The sequence below is a fragment of the Heteronotia binoei genome, chromosome 8 (assembly GCF_032191835.1).
Source record: "Heteronotia binoei isolate CCM8104 ecotype False Entrance Well chromosome 8, APGP_CSIRO_Hbin_v1, whole genome shotgun sequence".
Lineage (NCBI taxonomy): Eukaryota > Metazoa > Chordata > Lepidosauria > Squamata > Gekkonidae > Heteronotia > Heteronotia binoei.
Genome location: NC_083230.1, coordinates 125726985 through 125749698, shown reverse-complemented (window position 1 = coordinate 125749698; position 22714 = coordinate 125726985). Strand labels below are relative to the sequence as shown.

The 22714-nt window shown below is 49.4% G+C and overlaps 1 protein-coding gene across 1 annotated transcript; it reads right to left on the bottom strand.

The window, feature by feature from the left end:
* Positions 1–5846: 5846 nt before the first annotated feature.
* Positions 5847–18090, bottom strand: LOC132576652 (tubulin alpha-3 chain-like). Its single transcript, XM_060246021.1, has 4 exons — positions 17858–18090; positions 10443–10662; positions 7847–7995; positions 5847–6948 (listed from the first exon to the last, which is right to left on the bottom strand). The coding sequence occupies exons 1-4, from the start codon at positions 17858–17860 to the stop codon at positions 5968–5970; spliced, it is 1353 nt and encodes a 450-aa protein (XP_060102004.1). The 5' UTR covers positions 17861–18090; the 3' UTR covers positions 5847–5967.
* Between the last annotated feature and the right edge of the window lie 4624 nt (positions 18091–22714).

The following is a 22714-nucleotide window of genomic DNA, read 5'->3' as shown; positions in this document are numbered from 1 at the left end:
TAGATGATAGATGGATAGATGATAGATGGATGATAGATGGATAGATGATAGACAGATGGATAAAGAGAAGATAGAGAGACAGAGGATAGAGAGAGGATAGATGATAGATAGATGGGATAGATGATAGATGGATAGATAGATGGATAGATGATAGATAGATGGATAAAGAGAAGATAGAGAGACAGAGGATAGAGAGAGGATAGATGATAGATAGATGGGATAGATGATAGATGGATAGATGATAGATATATGGATAGATGACATATGGATAGATAGATGGATAAAGAGAAGATAGAGAGACAGAGGATAGAGAGAGGATAGATAGATGATAGATAGATGGGATAGATGACAGATGGATAGATGATAGACAGATAGATAGATGATAGATGGATAGATAGATGGATAAAGAGAAGATAGAGAGACAGAGGATAGAGGATAGATGATAGATGGATAAATGATAGATATATGGATAGATGATAGATAGATGGATGATAGATGGATAGATGATAGATAGATGGATGATAGATGGATAGATGATAGATGGATAGATGATAGATGGATAAAGAGAAGATAGAGAGACAGAGGATAGAGAGAGGATAGATAGATGATAGATGGATAGATAGATGGATAAAGAGAAGATAGAGAGACAGAGGATAGATGATAGATGGATAAATGATAGATATATGGATAGATGATAGATGGATGATAGATGGATAGATGGATAGATGATAGATGGATAAAGAGAAGATAGAGAGACAGAGGATAGAGAGAGGATAGATAGATGATAGATGGATAGATGACAGATACATAGTAGATAAATAGAGAGAGGATAGATAGAGCGGAGAGAGAGGAGAAAGATGTGGGGAGGGAGAGGAGGAAAGAAAGTAACTTTAAATGCATTCTGCAAGCTGCTGGCTGGCTTGGGGAAGAGATTTAAAGCAAGAAACGCCTTCTCCAAGCTGGCCGACGAGGGCGGTGGGGGTCACACCCTCGCTCCTGGCTCCGCCCCCAAAGTCTCCTGGCTCCGCCCCCCAAAGTCCCCCGCGATGTCTTGCGCGGCTCCCCGGGGAAGGGGGCGTTAAGGCTCCCGTCCATCACTGAGGCTCGGCCTCCTCCTCCAGGCCCACTTACCGCCCACAGGAGGCCGCCGGAGCAGGCGCCGCGGCCTGCTGGGTCCCGCCGGGGGTCTGGGGTCCCGCCTCCCGAGCAGCTCCGCCGTCGCTGGGCCGCCGCCTGCCCTTCCTCCGCGGCCTCGGCGGGGGCTTGTCAGCCAGGGGGCCGCCCTCCATGCCGGCCGAGCCCGGGCGGAGAATAGTTAATGGCGGCGGAGGAGGCGGAGAGGCCCTTCTTGCTCTCGCAGCGGTTTGAAAATGGCGGCGGGAGCGGCCCCAACCAATCAGCGCCGCCGCCGCGCGGTTGCTAGGAGACCGGCGGGGCAACGAGGCCTAGAAGGCGAAAAGCCAGAAGCGGCTGAAAGGCCTTTGCCATTGGACTGTATATGAAGCAATGCGCATGCGCACATAAGCTCGTGCTTTGGTCCTAAAAGTCCTAAAAAGGGGTGGCCAAAGTTGCTTAACTTAAGAACCACACAGAATAAATGTCAGATGTTTGGAGATAGATCTGCTGTCTACTAGACATACTGCTGTTTTGTTGCTTTTTCATATCAAAGGTTTGCTCAATTTGTTAATTGTTAATTCATGCTACTCAGATCAGAGGTTTGCTGAACTTGTTAAATTTACTGCATGCTGCTGTTTTGTTGCTTTTGCATGCTCCTGCTACTCAGATCAAAGGTTTGCTCAATTTGTTAATTTTACTATTCTGTCATTGTACCATTCTACATTCTAAACCACCGCCTACCAGATAATTTGACTTCACTGTCATTGGTTCTTAAATCTGTCCCATGTTGCATGCTGGGCCACTGCCTACCAGCTCTGTATGGCTCTGCTCAGCTCTGTATGGCTTTGCTCACTGCGCTGGATTCCTCGTCTGATGAAGTATGCTTAAGAGCACACGAAATAGGGTTGCCAAGTCCAATTCAAGAAATATCTGGGGACTTTGGGGGTGGAGCCAGGAGAATTTGGGGGTGGAGCCAGGAGAATTTGGGGGTGGAGCCAGGAGACATTGGGGCAGAGCCAGGAACAAGGGTGTGACAAGCATAATTGAACTCCAAGGGAGTTCTGGCCATTACTTTTAAAGGGACAACACACCTTTTTAAATGTCTTCCTTCCATAGGAAATAATGAAGGATAGGGGCACCTTCTTTTGTGGCTCATAGAATTGGACCCCCTGGTCCAATCATTTTGAAACTTGGGGAGTACTTTGGGGAGAGGCACTAAATACTATACTGAAAATTTGGTGCCTCTACCTCAAAAAACAGCTCCTCCCAGAGGCCCCAAAACCTCCAGATCAATTCCCCATTATACCCTATGAGAATCGATCTCCACATAGGGAATAATGAAGTGCTCAGCAAACGTTCCCTCCCCCGCACCCTACCCCGTTTCTGGTGAAGCTTACATTCTCCTATGGAAGGAGAGCCAGTTTGGTGTAGTGGTTAAGTGTGCGGACTCTTATCGGGGAGAACCGGGTGTGATTCCCCACTCCTCCACTTGCAGCTGCTGGAATGGCCTTGGGTCAGCCAGAGCTCTCTTATCTGGGAGAACCGGGTTTGATTCCCCACTCCTCTGCTTGCAGCTGCTGGAATGGCCTTGGCTCAGCCAGAGCTCTCTTATCTGGGAGAACCGGGTTTGATTCCCCACTCCTCCACTTGCAGCTGCTGGAATGGCCTTGAGTCAGCCAGAGCTCTCTTATCTGGGAGAACTGGGTTTGATTCCCCACTCCTCCACTTGCAGCTGCTGGAATGGCCTTGGGTCAGCCAGAGCTTTCCCAGGAGTTGTCCTTGAAAGAGCAGCTGCTGTGAGAGCCCTCTCAGCCCCACCCACCTCACAGGGTGTCTGTTGCGGTGGGAGAAGACATAGGAGATTGTAAGCCACTCTGAGTCTCTGATTCAGGGAGAAGGGCGGGGTATAAATCTGCAATTATTCTTCTTCTTCTAAATAAAAATTGGTTGGTCTTAAAGGTGCAACTTGACTCCTGCTTTGTTCAGATGTTTGGAGATGTCAGATGTGAAGGAAGGAAAATGGAAAGGGGAGAGTCGGGTTGCCAATCCCCACCCCCGTGGGTAGAAACACCAAACAAAACACCGTGTAAGAAACATTTTCAAGAATTCATACAATTTCATTGACTTCATTCTCATAATCGTTATTCGTAACAATTCATATAGCAGTTCATACCAAGTACATAGTCCAAAGGATTCTAAGTCCATAAATCAACTCAAAAAAATCCATTCCTGGATGCTTGAAGTCAAAATGGTGCTAAACCCGCAACTTCCAGATGCAGACAGTACGGTAGAAAATGCTTGTAATATTCTTTAGGCAGCAGTCCTCAATTCAACTGGTGCGGCAACACAATTCTGGCTATTGTCGTGTTTCATATATATCAGGGGTGGCCAACGGTAGCTCTCCGGATGTTTTTTTGCCTACAACTCCCATCAGCTCCAGACATCAGCCATGCTGGCTGGGGCTGATGGGAGTTGTAGGCAAAAAGAACATCTGGAGAGCTACCGTTGGCCACCCCTGATACATACATCTACTTGGCCGCAGTAATCAACGGGGAACCCCGCGCTAAAGCAACCGCTCTCAAACGCTAAGGCTTATCATCACATTTGCATGTATTGGTATGAACTGCTATATGAGTTATTATGAATAACGATTATGAGAATGAAGTAAATGAAGCTGTATGAATTCTTGAAAATGTTTTTTACAAGGCATTTTGCTTGGAGTTTCTAATTATCTGTACGCTGCGGTTTCCTGTTGTGCTTAAATCACCAGGTGGGGGTAGGAGATCCCCCAGTTTGGTGGGGTCATCAGAAAGTGGGGGAAAGGAAATGTCTGCTGGGCACTCCATTATTCCCTATGGAGACCGATTCCCATAGGGTATAGTGGAGAATTGATCCCCGGGTATCTGGGCCCTGTGGGGGCTGTTTTTGAGGTAGAGACACCAGATTTTCAGCATAGCAATCAATGCCTCTCCTGAAAGCACCCTCCAGGTTTCAAGAAGATTGGATCAGAGAGTCCAATTCTATGAGCCCCCTCAAAGAGGTGCCCCTATCCTTCATTATTTCCAGTGGAACAAAGGCATTTAAAAGGTGTACGGTCCCTTTAAATGTAATGGCCAGAACTTCCTTTGGAGTTCAGTTCTGGTTGTCACACCCTTGTTTCTGGCTCCACCTCCAAAGTCCCCGGATATTTCTTGAATTGAACTTGGCAACCCTAAATAAATGTCAGATGTAGGAAGGAAGGAAGGAAATAGATGTGGAGAGAGAGGGAGGAAAGTAACTTTAAATGCATTCTCCAAGCTGCTGGCTGGCTTGCCTTGGGGAAGTCATCTAAAGCAAGAAATGCCTTCTCCAAGCTGGCCACCGAGAGCCACATAGTATGTGTGAAAGATGCAGTTTGGCCATCGCTGGATTAGACTGTCCAGACATTCAGATTTCATGCCTCGACCCAACTAGATCTCATATGCTGTAGTGTATACTGACCGATGTTTTAAGCTTTCTTCCAGATACTAGAGAGAATCAAGTGCACTGGAATGAGCCGTTCTGGCAAGAAAAGGGAAAACCCTTCTCAAATTTCCTTTCTGCGCTAAAAGGAAATTAGAAGAGAAACTCCACATTTAGAAGCAGAAAACCAATCGCGGCTGGTCCGAAGCGGTTCTTACTGGTTTTGTTCTTTTTCACGGTGCTTTTAAGCTACAGCGTACAATTGGAATCTTTGCTCCAGACAGCACTTATGAATTGAATGTTTATTGCTTGGCACGCATGTGAAATCACAAACTGCCAGGGATAGTACTCTGGCTCTCCTCAGTGCACATTTGCACACCACAATGCCATATTTAGAGCATTTGTTCCACTCAATCAGCAAGCACAACTTTAACATGACTTGAGTCATGACTTCATCGGGGAGGTTTGTCGGCTGCACTAAGAGTTGCCTCTAAAGGGGTCTGTTTCTACAGCTACTCTTAATACCTCTTAATGCCTCCACATCTGTATGGCAAGCTTGACCAACTTTAACCAGTCCGAAACACACTTAACTGACTAGCAAGAGACTAACGCGGCTAACTTCTCCGCATCTCAACTCACTAGGTCTTCGTTCCCGGTAAATCATATTCAAGAATTTGTCAGGGCACTGAGTGACCGCCCTTGATTTTTCCCAGGCCAGCAGTTTTTACACAATTGTACTGAGTATTTGAGACTACCCTATGCTCAAAATATTATGATTCCTTTAACGACCTTAAAGGACCTGGGGGTGGCATATTTGGCAGGACAAATTTGAGCGAGGGTTGCCAAGCCCCCGGTCTGGGTGGAGGTTCCCCCGCATGGGAGGCTCTCAACCCACCGGCCCACACTGGGCCGGCGGGGGAAACTTCCCCCTATGTCGCCGGTGTGATGACATCACCCAGAAGTGAAATCATCATGCCTGTGATATTGCATGGTGGTCAGCCTAGGCGTTTCCAGGAAAACTCTGTGGTTTTCCCGGACGCTCTAGCCATTTGGGAGGGAAAACTCTATGGTACAATAGAGTTTGTGCCATAGAGTTTTCCAAATGGCTAGAGCAGAAACACATAGAGTGGCCGTGAGCAACACTGCCGGCGCAATGACATCATTTCCGGGTGATCGAGAGGACTTGGCAACCCTAATTCCGAGTCCTTATCTGTCCATAAAAATGGAGACTTTGGGGTTCAGCAGCTATTGCACTGTCGTGGAAAGGAGCACAAATCTAAAATCTCAACTCATTTCATTCTTTTTATTTGCCACATTTGTTTTTTTAAATAAGGGTGCTTTATTTCTCGCAGCTACACTCCATGAAGCAGACAGCCATCTGATCCCAGAGTTGCATTTGCCTTGCAGGGCTCAATACTCGTCATATTCATCCTCTTCTTCGTCATCCGCGGAATCCCTCCCCACTTCTTCGTAATCCTTCTCCAGAGCAGCCATGTCCTCCCGGGCTTCAGAGAACTCCCCTTCCTCCATGCCCTCCCCCACGTACCAGTGCACAAAGGCCCGCTTGGCATACATCAGGTCAAACTTGTGATCCAGCCGGGCCCAGGCCTCTGCGATGGCCGTCGTGTTGCTCAGCATGCAGACGGCGCGCTGCACCTTCGCCAGATCCCCTCCAGGCACCACTGTGGGGGGCTGGTAGTTGATGCCCACCTTGAAGCCGGTCGGGCACCAGTCCACAAACTGGATGGACCGCCGGGTCTTAATGGCCGCGATCGCCGCGTTGACGTCTTTGGGCACCACGTCCCCTCGGTAGAGGAGACAACACGCCATGTACTTCCCCCGCCGAGGGTCACATTTCACCATCTGGTTGGCGAACTCGAAGCAGGTGTTGGTGATCTCCGGCACCGAGAGTTGCTCGTGATAGGCCTTTTCGGCAGAGATTATGGGGGCGTAGGTCGTCAACGGGAAGTGGATCCTGGGATAAGGCACCAGGTTGGTCTGGAACTCGGTAAGGTCAACATTCAAAGCACCATCAAATCTCAAGGAAGCGGTGATGGATGATACGATCTGGCTGATCAGCCTGTTCAGGTTGGTGTAGGTTGGACACTCAACATTGAGGTTCCGGTTGCAGATGTCATAGATGGCCTCGTTGTCCACCATGAAGGAGCAGTCCGAGTGCTCCAGCGTGGTGTGCGTGGTCAGAATGGAGTTGTAGGGCTCCACCACCGCTGTAGAGATCCGGGGGGCAGGGTAGATGGAAAACTCGAGCTTGGCTTTCTTCCCGAACTCGATCGAGAGCTGCCCCATCAAAAGCGACGTGAAGCCAGATCCTGTACCTCCACCAAAGCTGTGGAAGACCAGGAAGCCCTGGAGGCCATCGCATTGGTCAGCCTGAAGACAAAGAAAAGCACCTGGTTTGTTTGTTTATTTATTTTAGGTTGTTTATAGTCCGCCCTATCCCAAGGAGGGCTCAGGGCAGATAACAACATTATAAGAAGAATATGAACAACAATTAAAACAGGTCGATAGATCCGAGTGGGCAGCCGTGTTGGTCTGAAGCAGTTGAACAAAGCAGGAGTCAAGTTGCACCTTTAAGATCAACAAAGCTTTATTCAGGACGTAAGCTTTTGTGTGCTAAAAGCTCACTTCTTCAGACGAGGGGATCTTTAAGGCACCACAACAAAACGATTGCGGTTCGTCTTTAAGGGGCCACCGCAAAATTAATGCGGTTCGTCTTTAAGGGGCCACCGCAAAACGAATGCGGTTCGTCTTAGAGATGCCGCAACAAAACTGAAGGTGGCTAGTCTTTAAGGTGCCACAACGAAATGAATGTGGTTCGTTTTTAAGGCACCACAACAAAACGAACGTGGTTAGTCTTAAAGGTGCCACAAAAAAAGTGAAGGTTGTTAAGTATTTTAGGTGCCGCTGGACTTCCGCTGACCATTAGCCATACTAGCTAGCAACATCACCATCTGGCTCCCAGGTGAGCACACCCAGCAAAGCCACTGGCAGCCCTGGGGTTCGTTTTTTCCAGCCCATCAGCTCATCTCTTCAGGACATTTCCCAGGAGGTCGAAGGACCAGTCCACGCTTGCAGACTCCGCAAATCTTCCATTTCAGTCATGGTTTTTTTTATCCACTGTCTAGCACTGCTTTGCAGATTACCCACTTTAAAAATGGAACACAGCCTTGACAATAAGCCTATATCTATTCTGGGTATGGCCCTCAACGGCTCGCTGCTGTTCCCCTTCCCAAAGTCACTTCCCCCAACGGCCTGCCCCCTTCCTTACCATCTTCCGGGCTCTATCGATCACAGGCTGTATGATCTCTTTCCCGATGGTGTAGTGGCCGCGGGCATAGTTGTTGGCTGCGTCCTCCTTGCCGGTGATGAGTTGCTCAGGGTGAAACAAGGTGCGGTAGGTGCCGGTCCGGATCTCATCTGCCACAGGGAGACACACAGGCTGAGCACTGCTCCGTAGAAGAGAGCAAAAGTCCAGAACCACCGTACATGCCGTGAATCACCCATGCTAAAGAATGCACTTTTCAGTCTATTTCCAATGCACTTGCCAACGGGATTTTGCTGCGTGACCTGGCAAGATGCAGTTGGAAACCGCACCGGAAGCGCGTTATTTCGCGTGTGTGATCACAGCTACAAATTAACAACATTTGTGGCAGGGGGATCCAGCTGATGGGAGTCACTGCTAACTTCTTCAGATATCTAAAGAAGCGAACAGCGGCTCCCAAGAACGCCTACCTTGCCACAAATATTGCTAAAACAAAGCGGATAGAAGACCACTGAACATAAGAGCATAAAAGAGGCCGTGTTCGATCACGCCAATGGCGCGGCAAACAACCAGGCAGCATCGGGGTCCATCGGGTGGTTTTGGTGGAGTCATCTGACAAAATCAATGGAATGAATTTCGGATACACAAACCTCTTTGGATCCAAGCACTTCTTTGCACTCTGCGCTTTTTGGGAAGTAATTTTCCTGTGAATTTTTCTATGTGCTCTGTTGTAGACGTTCAAAGTGTTTGGAAACAGGCTTACGCATGAATGAATCTATGTATTAATTGCGTGCTGATGTCACTTTATTTAAATTGATATGTTTGGTACAGACTGGTGCTACTTTTTTCGTTATTGCATCACGGTTATTTCCCTGCTCTCAACATTTTCGTGATTCTCCCTTTTTGTTCTATAAATCCCCAGGTGGGGGCAGGGGATGCCCCGGATTGAAGGCCCTCCCCCCACTTCAGGGTCATCAGAAAGTGGGGGGGAGGGAAAGAGAAATATCTGCTGAGCACTCCTTTATTCCCTAGGGAGACCAATTCCCATAAGGTATAATGGAGAATTGATCTGCAGGTAGTTGGGGCTCTGGGAGGGCTGTTTTTTTAGATAGAGGCACCAAATTTTCAGCACAGCATCTGGAGCCTCTGCTCAAAACACCTTCCGTGTTTCAAAAAGATTGGGCCAGGGAGTCTAATTCTATGAGCCCCTAAAGAAGGTGCCCCTATCCTTCATTCTTTCCAAAGGAGGGAAGGCATTTAAGAAGAAGAAGATTTGCAGATTTATACCCCACCCTTCTCTCTGAATCAAAGACTCAGAGCGGCTTACAATCTCCTCTATCTTCTCCCCCCACAACAGGCACCCTGGGAGGTGGGTGGGGCTGAGAGGGCTCTCACAGCAGCTGCCCTTTCAAGGACAACCTCTGTGATAGCAATGGCTGACCCAAGGCCATTCCAGAAGGTGCAAGTGGAGGAGTGGGGAATCAAACCCGGTTCTCCCAGATAAGAGAGCTCTGGCTGACCCAAGGCCATTCCAGCAGCTGCAAGTAGAGGAGTGGGGAATTAAACCCGGTTCTCCCAGATAAGAGAGCTCTGGCTGACCAAAGGCGATTCCAACAGCTGCAAGTGGAGGAGTGGGGAATCAAACCCGGTTCCCCCAGATAAGAGAGCTCTGGCTGACCCAAGGCCATTCCAGCAGCTGCAAGTGGAGGAGGGGGGAATCCAACCCAGTTCTCCCAGATAAGAGAGCTCTGGCTGACCCAAGGCCATTCCAGCAGCTGCAAGTGGAGGAGTGGGGAATCAAACCCGGTTCTCCCAGATAAGAGAGCTCTGGCTGACCCAAGGCCATTCCAGCAGCTGCAAGTGGAGGAGTGGGGAATCAAACCCAGTTCTCCCAGATAAGAGAGCTCTGGCTGACCCAAGGCCATTCCAGCAGCTGCAAGTGGAGGAGTGGGGAATCAAACCCGGTTCCCCCAGATAAGAGAGCTCTGGCTGACCCAAGGCCATTCCAGCAGCTGCAAGTGGAGGAGTGCGGAATCAGACCTGATTCTCCCAGATAAGAGAGCTCTGGCTGACCCAAGGCCATTCCAGCAGCTGCAAGTGGAGGAGTGGGGAATCAAACCCGGGTCTCCCAGATAAGAGAGCTCTGGCTGACCCAAGGCCATTCCAGCAGCTGCAAGTGGAGGAGTGGGGAATCCAACCCGGTTCTCCCAGATAAGAGAGCTCTGGCTGATCCAAGGCCATTCCAGCAGCTGCAAGTGGAGGAGTGGGGAATCAAACCCGGTTCTCCCAGATAAGAGAGCTCTGGCTGACCCAAGGCCATTCCAGCAGGTGCAAGTGGAGGAGGGAGGAATCAAACCCGGTTCTCCCAGATAAGAGTCCGCGCACTTAACCACTACACCAGACTGGCTCCCTTTAAAAAGGTGTGCGGTCCCTTTAAATGCGATGGCCAGAAGTCCCTTTGGAGTTCAATGATGCTTGTCACACCCCTGCTCCTGGCTCCACCCCCAAAGTCCTCAGATATTTCCTGAGTCAGACCTGGCAACCCTAGGAGGGTGGACTTGGTGGCATTATCATAGCAGACATCCTCCCAAACCCATCTTACCGATGACAGAAGGTTCAAGGTCGACAAATAAGGCCCTGGGGACGTGCTTGCCCAATCCTGTCTCGTTGAAGAACGTCCCGAAGGAAGAATCCATTCCAGCAGCCTGGTTGTTGATAATCCGCCCATCCGGCTGGATCCCATGCTCCAAGCAGTAGAGTTCCCAGCATGCATTTCCCATCTGAACTCCAGCCTGGCCAATGTGAATGGAGATACATTCCCTCTAGAAAGGAGAGAGGGGAGGGGGGGGGTGGAAAACAGTCCTTATGCGTGCATCTGTTGTTTTGAAGCAATGAAATAACTTTTTATTTGGACAAACTAGGGTTGCCGATCCCCAGGTAGGGGATCCCCTGGTTTGGAGGCCCTCCCCCTGCATCAGGGTCATCAGAAAGCAGGGAGGGGTGCGGGGTTCTGTTGGGCATGCCATTATTCCCTATGGAGACCAATTCCCATTGGATATAATGGAAAAATTATCTACATAAGAACATAAGAGAAGCCATGTTGGATCAGGCCAGTGGCCCATCCAGTCCAACACTCTGTGTCACATAAGAGAAGCCATGTTGGATCAGGCCAGTGGCCCATCCAGTCCAACACTGTCACATAAGAACATAAGAGAAGCCATGTTGGATCAGGCCAGTAGCCCATCCAGTCCAACACTCTGTGTCACATAAGAGAAGCCATGTTGGATCAGGCCAGTGGCCCATCCAGTCCAACACTGTCACATAAGAACATAAGAGAAGCCATGTTGGATCAGGCCAGTAGCCCATCCAGTCCAACACTCTGTGTCACATAAGAGAAGCCATGTTGGATCAGGCCAGTGGCCCATCCATCATTGGCCTGATCCAACATGGCTTATCTTATGTTCTTCTGTGACAGAGAGTGCTGGACTGGAAGGGCCATTGGCCTGATCCAACATGGCTTCTCTTATGTTCTTATGTGACACAGAATGTTGGACTGGAGGGACCATTGGCTGATCCAACATGGCTTCTCTTCTGTTCTTATGTGACACAGAGTGGTGGACTGGATGGGCCACTGGCCTGATCCAACATGGCTTCTCTTCTGTTCTTATGAGACACAGAGTGTTGGACTGGATGGGCCATTGGCCTAATCCAACATGGCTTCTCTTATGTTCTTATGTGACACAGAGTGTTGGACTGGAGGGGCCATTGGCCTGATCCAACATGGCTTCTCTTATGTTCTTATGTCACACAGAGTGCTGGACTGGAGGGGCCATTGGCCTGATCTAAAATGGCTTCTCTTATCTTCTGATTCCTGTAGGCTTCAGATCGGATGTAATTTGGGAGATCATCAAGTCTCGCCTTGAGATTGACAACACTAATTATCATTCTCTCTTTCCTCCACCACCCCCTCAGTCATCCTATCTGGAAGCCTCTTCTCCACTCTCTCTTGACTTTTGATTCCCTGCCTGTTACAGGTTACTGAACGGGCCTGCATTTGCAGCCATTCAATAATTCCTGCTAGATCTACAGTGAGACTAAACAAGCCATAAAATCCTCCAACTTTTTAAGGAGAGGAAATTTAGGTCTGCTTAATATCTGGATAGGATGGGGGACGGGTAGGAAAAGTGCATTTATATATATGCATAAACGAGTCACGTGCCTTTCCCTGTATTCAGATTCATTCCCAGAGTATTAGAAGGGACACGGCCTGTAGCTTGCACAAATTCAGATGTGTCGCTGTGTTGAGGAGAGGCTTCTGATGTTATGCTGAAAATTTGGTGCCTCTACCTCAAAAGAAAATAAGAGAAGCCTTGTTGGATCAGGCCAGTGGCCCCTCCAGTCCAACCCTCTGTGTCACATAAGAACAGAAGAGAAGCCTTGTTGGATCAGGCCAATGGCCCATCCAGTCCAACACTCTGTGTCACAGAAGAACATAAGAGAAGCCTTGTTGGATCAGGCCAATGGCCCATCCAGTCCAACACTCTGTGTCACAGAAGAACATAAGAGAAGCCTTGTTGGATCAGGCCAATGGCCCATCCAGTCCAACACTCTGTGTCACATAAGAACATAAGAGAAACCATGTTGGATCAGGCCAGTGGCCCATCCAGTCCAACACTCTGTGTCACATAAGAACATAAGAGAAGCCATGTTGAATCAGGCCAATGGCCCATCCAGTCCAACACTCTGTGTCACATAAGAACATAAGAGAAGCCTTGTTGAATCAGGCCAGTGGCCCATCCAGTCCAACACTCTGTGTCACAGAAGAACGTAAGAGAAACCATGTTGGGTCAGGCGAATGGCCAATCCAGTCCAACACACTGTGTCACAGAAGAACATAAGAGAAGCCATGTTGGATCAGGCCAATGGCCCATCCAGTCCAACACTCTATGTCACACATAAGAACATAAGAGAAACCATGTTGGGTCAGGCGAATGGCCCATCCAGTCCAACATTCTGGGTCACAGAAGAACATATGAGAAGCCATGTTGGATCAGGCCAATGACCCATCCAGTCCAACACTCTGTGCCACATAAGAATATAAGAGAAGCCATGTTGGATCAGGCCAGTGGCCCATCCAGTCCAACACTCTGTGTCACATAAGAACATAAGAGAAGCCATGTTGGATCAGGCCAGTGGCCTCTGCAGTCCAACACTCTGTGTCACATAAGAATATAAGAGAAGCCATGTTGGATCAGGCCAATGGCCCATCCAGTCCAACACTCTGTGTCACATAAGAACATAAGAGAAGCCATGTTGAATCAGGCCGGTGGACCATCCAGCCCAACACTCTGTGTCACATAAGAGAAGCCATGTTGAATCAGGCCAATGGCCCATCCAGTCCAACACTCTGTGTCACATAAGAACATAAGAGAAGCCATGTTGAATCAGGCCAATGGCCCATCCAGTCCAACACGCTGTGTCACAGAAGAACATAAGAGAAGCCATGTTGGATCAGGCCAGTGGCCCCTCCAGTCCAACTCTCTGTGTCACATAAGAACATAAGAGAAGCCATGTTGAATCAGGCCAATGGCCCATCCAGTCCAACACGCTGTGTCACAGAAGAACATAAGAGAAGCCATGTTGGATCAGGCCAATGGCCCATCCAGTCCAACACGCTGTGTCACAGAAGAACATAAGAGAAGCCATGTTGGATCAGGCCAGTGGCCCCTCCAGTCCAACTCTCTGTGTCACATAAGAACGTAAGAGAAGCCATGTTGGATCAGGCCAGTGGCCCCTCCAGTCCAACACTCTGTGTCACAGAAGAACATAAGAGAAGCCATGTTGGATCAGGCCAGTGGCCCATCCAGTCCAACGCTCTGTGTCACATAAGAACATGAGAGAAGCCATGTTGGATCAGGCCAATGGCCCATCCAGTCCAACACGCTGTGTCACATAAGAACATAAGAGAAGCCATGTTGGATCAGGCCAATGGCCCCTCCAGCCCAACTCTCTGTGTCACATAAGAATATAAGAGAAGCCTTGTTGGATCAGGCCAACGGCCCATCCAGTCCAGCACTCTGTGTCACACAGTCGTCAAAAAAATTTTTTTTAATATATACACACACACATATAAATACACCCTCTGCCTACTAGCCACTGATGGACTTCTGCTCCATATTTTTATCTAACCCCCTCTTGAAGGTGGGTATGCTTGTAGCCGCCACCACCTCCTGTGGCAGTGAATTCCACATGTTAATCACCCTTTGAGTAAAGAAGGACTTGCTTTTATCCGTTTTAACCCGACTGCTCAGCAATTTCATCGAATGCCCACAAGTTCTTGTATTGTGAGAAAGGAAGAAAAGGACTTCTTTCTCTACTTTCTCCATCCCATGCATCATCTTGTAAACCTCTATCGTGTCACCCCGCTGTTGACGTTTCTCCAAGCTAAAGAGCCCCAAGCGTTTTAACCTTTCTTCATAGGGAAATTGTTCCAACCCTTTAATCATTCTAGTTGTCCTTTTCTGGACTTTTTCCAATGCTATAAGAAGCCGCCCCCCAGAGCCCCAGATACCCATGGATGAATTCTCTATTATACCCTATGGGAATCTGTTTCCCTAGGGAATAATGGAGTGCCCAGCAGACATTTCCCCCCCCACACACACACACTTTCTGATGTCGCTGAAGCGGGGGGGGAGCTCCACACTTGGGGATCCCCTGCCCCCACCTTGGGATTGTACACACACACACACACACACAGGAAACCACTGCAGATGGATTGAGCAACAGAAGAAGAAGGAGAAGAAGGAGAAGAAGAACACCCTGTGAGGTGGGTGGGGCTGGAGAGGGCTCTCACAGCAGCTGCCCTTTCAAGGACAACCTCTGCCAGAGCTATGGCTGACCCAAGGCCATGCTAACAGGTCAAGTGGAGGAGTGGGGAATCAAACCCGGTTCTCCCAGATAAGAGTCCGCACACTTAACCACTACACCAAACTTGCTCTCCAATAGCTGGTGAAAAATTCTTAACGGCCACTTATATCCTTTGCACATCAAATTCGATTATATTCATAGAACACATCAAAAAAGCATATTATGCTTCTCATATATTACGTATATCATTCGTATAATTGCATTTGAAACATAAATTCTTATTAAAGTTACAGTCCCGGGCACTGGCACTCAATGTATCCTGCAGTCATCACATAGAATCATAGAGTTGAATGAGACCTCCAAGGTCATCTAGTCCAACCCACTGCACAATGTAGGAAACCCACAAACACCTCCCCCTAAATTCACAGGATCTTCATCGCTATCAGATGGCCATCTAGCCTCTGTTGAAAAACCTCCAAGGAAGGAGAGCCCACGCCCACCACCTCCCAAGGAAGCCTGTTCCACTGAGGAACCGCTCTAACGGTCAGGACGTTCTTCCTCATGTTGAGCCAGAAACTCTTTTGATTTAATTTCAACCCATTGGTTCTGGTCCTGCCTTCTGGGATCACAGAAAACAATTCCACACCATCCTCTAAATGACAGCCCTTCAAGGACTTGAAGATGGTGATCGTATCACCTCTCAGCCGCCTCCTCTCCAGGCTAAACATGCCCAGCTCCTTCAACCTTTCCTCATAGGACTTGGTCTCCAGACTCCTCACCATCTTCGTCACCCTCCTCTGGACCAGTTCCAGCTTATCTATATCCTTCTTAAAATGTGGTGCCCAAAACTGAACACAATACTCCAGGTGAGGTCTTACCAGAGCAGAGTAAAGTGATACCATCACATCACGTGATCTGGAGACTAGACTTCTGTTGATACAGCCCAAAATGGCATTTGCCTTTTTAGCCACCACATCACCCTGTTGACTCATGTTCAGCGTATGATCCACTAAGACCCCTTGATCCTTTTTGCACATCCTGCTGCTTAGACAAGTCTCCCCCATCCTATAACCATGCATGGGATTTTTCCTACCTCTAACTATGCATGGGATTTTTCCAGCCTATAGAGGACATCCTGTATCCTGTTTCTGCCTTCTACTGTAGTTGCATCACTCCACATTCTGAATATCCAGCACAAAATCCGCTTGCCAACTTTTCTTCTCTGATGGGTGATGTTGCCAGGTAGCACTAGCGGACTGTAAGGTAGCTGCATTTCTTTCAAAAACTAGCCACCTGTGGACTAGGCCATTGTCAACCAAAACATTAACCCAGTGGTGGCCAAACTGCGGCTCGGGGCTCTTTCACACATATTGTGTGGCTCTCCCCGTCGGTCAGCTTAAAGATGGCATTTAAAGTTGTTTTCTTTCCACCTCTCCTCCCTCCCCCATCTACTGTCCTTCTTGTCTTGCGGCTCTCAAACCTCTGACGTTTATACTATGCGGCTCTTACGTTAAGCAAGTCTGCCCCCCTCCCCCGCACTAGACTACTGTAAGAGAAAAAGGCTACTTCTGTTTTGAGGCAGGTGGGATGGTTTTAGGGTAACCAACCTCCAGATGGCACCTGGAGGTCTCCCAGAATGGCAATTGATTTCTAAGCCATTTCCCCTGGAGAAAATGGCAGCTTTGGGGGTAGGGGATGCCAACCTCCAGGTGAGGGCAGGGGATCCCCGGTTTGGAGGCCCTCCTTCCACTTCAGAGTCATCAAGAAGTGCGGGGAGGCTGGGCACTCCATTATTCCCTATGGAGACTTATTCCCATAGAAAATAATGGAGAATCGATCTGTGAGTAGCGGGGGATCTTGGGGGTGGCTGTTATTTGAGGCAGAGGCACCAAATTTGCAGCATAGCCTCCAGTGCCTCTCCTCAAAACACCCTCCAAGTTTCAAAAGGACTGGACCAGGGGGTCCAATTCTATGAGCTCCAAAAGAAGGTGCTCCCATCCTTCATTATTTCCAATGGAGGAAAGGCATTTTAAAGAAGAAGAAGAAACAATAATTGCAGATTTATACCCCACCCTTCTCTCTGAATCAGAGTCTCAGAGCAGCTTACAATCTCCTTTATCTTCCTCCCCACCACAACAGACACCCTGTGAGATGGCTGGGGATGAGAGGGCTCTCACAGCAGCTGCCCTTTCAAGGGCCACTCCTACGGAAGCGATGGCTAACCCAAGGCCATTCCAGCAGGTACAAGTGGAGGAGTGGGGAATCAAACCTGGTTCTCCCAGATAAGAGAGCTCTGGCTGACCCAAGGCCATTCCAGCAGCTGCAAGTGGAGGAGTGGGGAATCAAACCCGGTTCTCCCAGATAAGAGAGCTCTGGCTGACCCAAGGCCATTCCAGCAGCTGCAAGAGGAGGAGTGGGGAATCAAACCTGGTTCTCCCAGATAAGAGAGCTCTGGCTGACCCAAGGCCATTCCAGCAGCTGCAAGTGGAGGAGTGGGGAATCAAACCCGGTTCTCCCAGATAAGAGAGCTCTGGCTGACCCAAGGCCATTCCAGCAGCTGCAAGTGGAAGAGTGGGGAATCAAACCCGGTTCTCCCAGATAAGAGAGCTCTGGCTGATCCAAGGCCATTCCAGCAGCTGCAAGTGGAGGAGTGGGGAATCAAACCCGGTTCTCCCAGGTAAGAGTTCACACACTTAACCAGTACGCCAAACTGGCTCTCACAAAAGGTGTGCAGTCCCTTTAAATGCGATGGCCGGAACTCCCTTTGGAGCTCAATGATGCTTGTTACACCCTTGCTCCTGGCCCCACCCCCAAAAGTCTCCAGGCTCCACCCCCAAAGTCCCCAGATATTTCCTGAGTCAGACTTGGCAACCCCAGAGCTTTTCTCCTGCCACGACCGCGAGGTCTTGGGGTCATCCACCCGGCATTGCAAGGACGAGGAAGAAAGGCAAAAGAAGCACCAACGTTATTCTACGAGGCGTGTTCCATCAGTTCAAAGCAGACTTACCCACTGACCCAGCCCAGTGTGGGTTTAGCCCAAGCAGCAGCCGTAAAAGACATCTGAACATTTGACCCTCTCAGAAAAGCAAGAAGAAAAACCCGCCCAAGATAACACCCCGGCCACATCGGTAACAAACCCAAAGGTCATACCATGGTTTGGGAGTTCAGCGTTTCTCCTCTTCACCCTAAAGCAAATTACTCCGCATCCCTCCTTGACCGGTTTATGTAGAAATCAGAGGAAGGGATTTGGAAGGTGGGGGAGCATAGCTGAATGGGGAAAGTTGTTCCTTAAAGAGACAGAGCTTTTGTTCTCACCTTGCTTGCAGATCACAGATTAAGCTCTGCAACCCCCCCCCCCGCCCCCAGTGATCCTATAAGACCCAGCACCCCTGGTCTTCCCTCAAGGGTTAATGGGAATAGTAACAGAGCTGCTGCATCTTACAGGTGTTACTCATTGGTCTCTGGGCCTACTGGCCTTCTCATCTACAAGGCCTAGGGTTGCCACTAGTCCCCAGGTGGGCAATAATCGATAATGGGATCACAGTGGAGATACATTACAAGAGAGGAGGAGGAGAAAGAAGAAGAAGAAATTGGGATTTATATCCCGCCCTCCACTCAGAGTGGCTCACAATCGCCTTTCCCTTCCTCCCCCAGAACAGTCAACCTGTGAGGTGGGTGGGGCTGAGAGAGCTCTGACAGAAGCTTCCCTTTCAAGGACAACTCCTGTGAGAGCTCTGGCTGACCCAAGGCGATTTCAGCAGCTGCAAGTAGAGGTGGGGAATCAAACCTGGTTCTCCCAGATAAGAGAGCAATGGCTGACCCCAAGGCCATCAGCAGCTGTAAGTGGAGGAGGGGGGAATCCAACCCGGTTCTCCCAAATAAGAGAGCTATGGCTGACCCAAGGTCATTCCAGCAGCTGCAAGGGGAGGAGTGGGGAATCAATCACGGTTCTCCCAGATAAGAGAGCTCTGGCTGACCCAAGGCTATTCCAGCAGCTGCAAGTGGAGGACTGGGGAATCAAACCCGGTTCTCCCAGATAAGTGAGCTCTGGCTGACCCAAAGCCATTCCAGCAGCTGCAAGTGGAGGAGTGGGGAATCAAACCCGGTTCTCCCAGATAAGAGAGCTATGGCTGACCCGACGCCATTCCAGCAGCTGCAAGTGGAGGAGTGGGGAAGCAAACCCGGTTCTCCCAGATAAGAGAGCTATGGCTGACCCAAGGCCATTCCAGCAGCGTGGAAGAGTGGGGAATCAAACCTGATTCTCCCAGATAAGAGTCTGTACACTTAACCACTACACCAAACTGTCTCTCTTACGTAAGCAACATAACTGATGTAAATAGGCTGCCACACTTTTTATCCATAATGACTTTTGAATTTACCTACTTTTGAAATACAAAACTACTTTTAAATTTACAAATATCTTTGATACAGAACTATAACTGAATGGAAAACCCTCTTAAAAGTCTACTAGCAAATGCAAAAGATTGACCTATAAGCCCCAAAATGCCCTACGCAACAGACTGGTGATGAGTTGTAATTCCAAGAGATCTCTAGTCCCCACCTGGGAAACGGTAATCCTGCCCTTATCCCATGTAACCATTTCATAACCTAGTGTTGCCAAGTCCAATTCAAGAAATATCTGGGGACTTTGGGGGTGGAGCCAGGAGACTTTGGGGGGTGGAGCCAAGATCAAGGTTGTAACAAGCATAATTGAACTCCAAAGGGAGTTCTGGCCATCACATTTACTTTAAAGACCGTTCTAATGATTCCATGCAGCTGTGTGTTACATATTAATTTCTTAAAGATATAACATTAAGAAAAACGATTAACATTAACAAAAACTCTTCTAGGCTGAAACCCATTGCAATACCTCAATCTGAATGGGCCTTTGACATAATAATTTTTTTTACATAATAATTTTGAGAGCTGAACTAGGCTATATTTCACATATTTCCCTGAATCATTGCAACACATATGAACATATGAAGCTGCCTTATACTGAATCAGACCCTTGGTCCATCAAAGTCAGTATTGTCTTCTCAGACTGGCAGCGGCTCTCCAGGGTCTCAAGCTGAGGTTTATCACACCTATTTGCCTGGACCCTTTTTTGGAAATGCCAGGGATTGAACCTGGGACCTTCTGCTTTCCAAGCAGATGCTCTACCACTGAGCCACCGTCCCTCCGGGGAGGAGAGGGAGGTAAAGGAGATTGTGAGCTGCTCTGGGGCCATTTTTCCTGAGCTAAGACAGATGGTGACTGTAGCCATGAAATTAAAAGACGTTTGCTCCTTGGGAGGACAGCTGTGGTGAACCTGGGCAGTATAATAAAAAGTAGAGACATCACCCTGCCAACAAAAGTCCGTATAGTCAAAGCGATGGTATTCCCAGTAATAATGTATGGCTGTGAGAGCTGGACCATAAGGAAAGCCGAGCACAGAAGAATAGATGCTTTTGAGCTGTGGTGCTTGAGAAGAATCTTGAGAGCCCCTTGGACTGCAAGAAGATCCAATCAGTCCTAAGGGAAATCAACCCAGACTGTTCTCTGGAAGGTCAGATGCTGAAGATGAAATATTTTGGCCACCCAATGAGAAGGGAGCACTCGCTGGAGAAGACCTTGATGCTGGGAAAGACAGAAGGCAAAAGAAGGAGACGGCAAAAGATAAGATGGCTGGACAGCGTTACTGATGTAACTAACATGAATTTGAGCAGACTTCGGGGGATGGTGGAAGACAGGAGGGCCTGGCGTGACTTTGTCCAGGGAGGGAGAGAGGGAGGGAGGGAGGGAGGGAGGAAGAACAAGAAGAAGAATGGCAGATTTATACCCTGCCCTTCTCCCTGAATCAGAGACTCAGAGCGACTTACAATCTCCTTTATCTTCTCCCCCCACAACAAACACCCTGTGAGGTGGGTGGGGCTGCAGAGGGCTCTCACAGCAGCTGCCCTTTCAAGGACAAGTCCTGCAATAGCTATGGCTGACCCAAGGCCATGCTAGCAGGTGCAAGTAGAGGAGTGGGGAATCAAACCCGGTTCTCCCAGATAAGAGAGCTATGGCTGACCCAAGGCCATTCCAGCAGCTGCAAGTGGAAGAGTGGGGAATCAAACCCGGTTCTCCCCAGATAAGAGAGCTCTGGCTGACCCAAGGCCCTTCCAGCAGCTGCAAGTGGTGGAGGGGGGAATCAAACCCAGTTCTCCGAGATAAGAGAGCTCTGGCTGACCCAAGGCCATTCCAGCAGCTGCGAGTGGAGGAATGGGGAATCAAACCCGGTTCTCCCAGATAAGAGAGCTATGGCTGACCCAAGGCCATTCCAGCAGGTGCAAGTGGAGGAGTGGGGAATCAAACCCGGTTCTCCCAGATAAGAGAGCTATGGCTGACCCAAGGCCATTCCAGCAGCTGCAAGTGGAGGAGTGGGGAATCAAACCCGGTTCTCCCAGATAAGAGAGCTATGGCTGACCCAAGGCCATTCCAGCAGCTGCAAGTGGAGGAGGGGGAAATCAAACCCGGTTCTCCCAGATAAGAGAGCTATGGCTGACCCAAGGCCATTCCAGCAGCTGCAAGTGGAGGAGTGGGGAATCAAACCCGGTTCTCCCAGATAAGAGAGCTATGGCTGACCCAAGGCCATTCCAGCAGCTGCAAGTGGAGGAGTGGGGAATCAAACCCGGTTCTCCCAGATAAGAGAGCTATGGCTGACCCAAGGCCATTCCAGCAGCTGCGAGTGGAGGAATGGGGAATCAAACCCGGTTCTCCCAGATAAGAGAGCTATGGCTGACCCAAGGCCATTCCAGCAGCTGCGAGTGGAGGAATGGGGAATCAAACCCGGTTCTCCCAGATAAGAGAGCTATGGCTGACCCAAGGCCATCCCAGCAGCTGCAAGTGGAGGAGTGGGGAATCAAACCCAGTTCTCCCAGATAAGAGAGCTCTGGCTGACCCAAGGCCATTCCAGCAGCTGCAAGTGGAGGAGAGGGGAATCAAACCCGGTTCTCCCAGATAAGAGAGCTCTGGCTGACCCAAGGCCATTCCAGCAGCTGCAAGCGGAGGAGTGGGGAATCAAACCCGGTTCTCCCAGATAAGAGAGCTATGGCTGACCCAAGGCCATTTCAGCAGCTGCAAGCGGAGGAGTGGGGAATCAAACCCGGTTCTCCCAGATAAGAGAGCTCTGGCTGACCCAAGGCCATTCCAGCAGCTGCAAGTGGAGTGGGGAATCCAACCCGGTTCTCCCAGATAAGAGTCCACACACTTCACCACTACACCAAGCTTGCAGGAAGGAAGGGAGGAAGGAAGGAAGGAAGGAAGGAAGGAAGGAAGGAAGGAAGGAAGGAAGGAAGGAAGGAAGGAAGGAAGGAAGGAAGGAAGGAAGGAAGGAAGGAAGGAAGGAAGGAAGGAAGGAAAATAGATGGGGTGGGAGGCGGGAGAGACAGATGGAAAGAAAGCAGCTTTAACATTAAATGCATTATCCAAACCTCCGATTGGCTTGGCTTGGAGAAGTGATTTAAAGAAAGAACTGCCTTCTCCAAGCTGGCCAATGGGGCCGTGGGAGCTTCTAGAGTCACACAATATGCGTGAAAGAGCCATGTGTGGCTCCCAAATCACAGTTTGGCCACCCCTGGCCTAGAGGAGCGTCCGCATTCAGAGGCAGCCTGACTCTCAATCCTAGTGCCGGGAGGCAACATCAGGGGAGGGCCTCAGCGTGAGACAGGAGGATGCTGGACAAGGCGGACTGCTGGTCTGATCCAGCAGGAATCTTGTTATGTTCTTACAATGCTAGGATAAGCTTTACCTGTTGAACCTCCACAATCAGAGGCAGTCACCTCTAAATCCCAGTGTGCAAGGGGACTATAGCAGGGGAAGGTCACAGCCTCTGTATGCCCTGTTGTTGGCCCTCCAGAGGAACTGGCTGGCCACTGTGCAAGACAGGATGTTGGACTAGATGGACCCTCACTGGTCTGATCCAGGAGGGCTCTTCTGAGGTTCTTATGAAGGCCTCAGCCTCTCTGCCCTGTGGTTGGCCCT

Coding starts and splice junctions, on each gene's coding strand:
- LOC132576652 (XM_060246021.1), bottom strand. Junction 7,996..10,442: donor CCTTGAACCTTCTGTCATCG/GTAAGATGGGTT, acceptor TCCCTGTGGCAG/ATGAGATCCGGACCGGCACC. Junction 6,949..7,846: donor TCGATAGAGCCCGGAAGATG/GTAAGGAAGGGG, acceptor CTTTGTCTTCAG/GCTGACCAATGCGATGGCCT.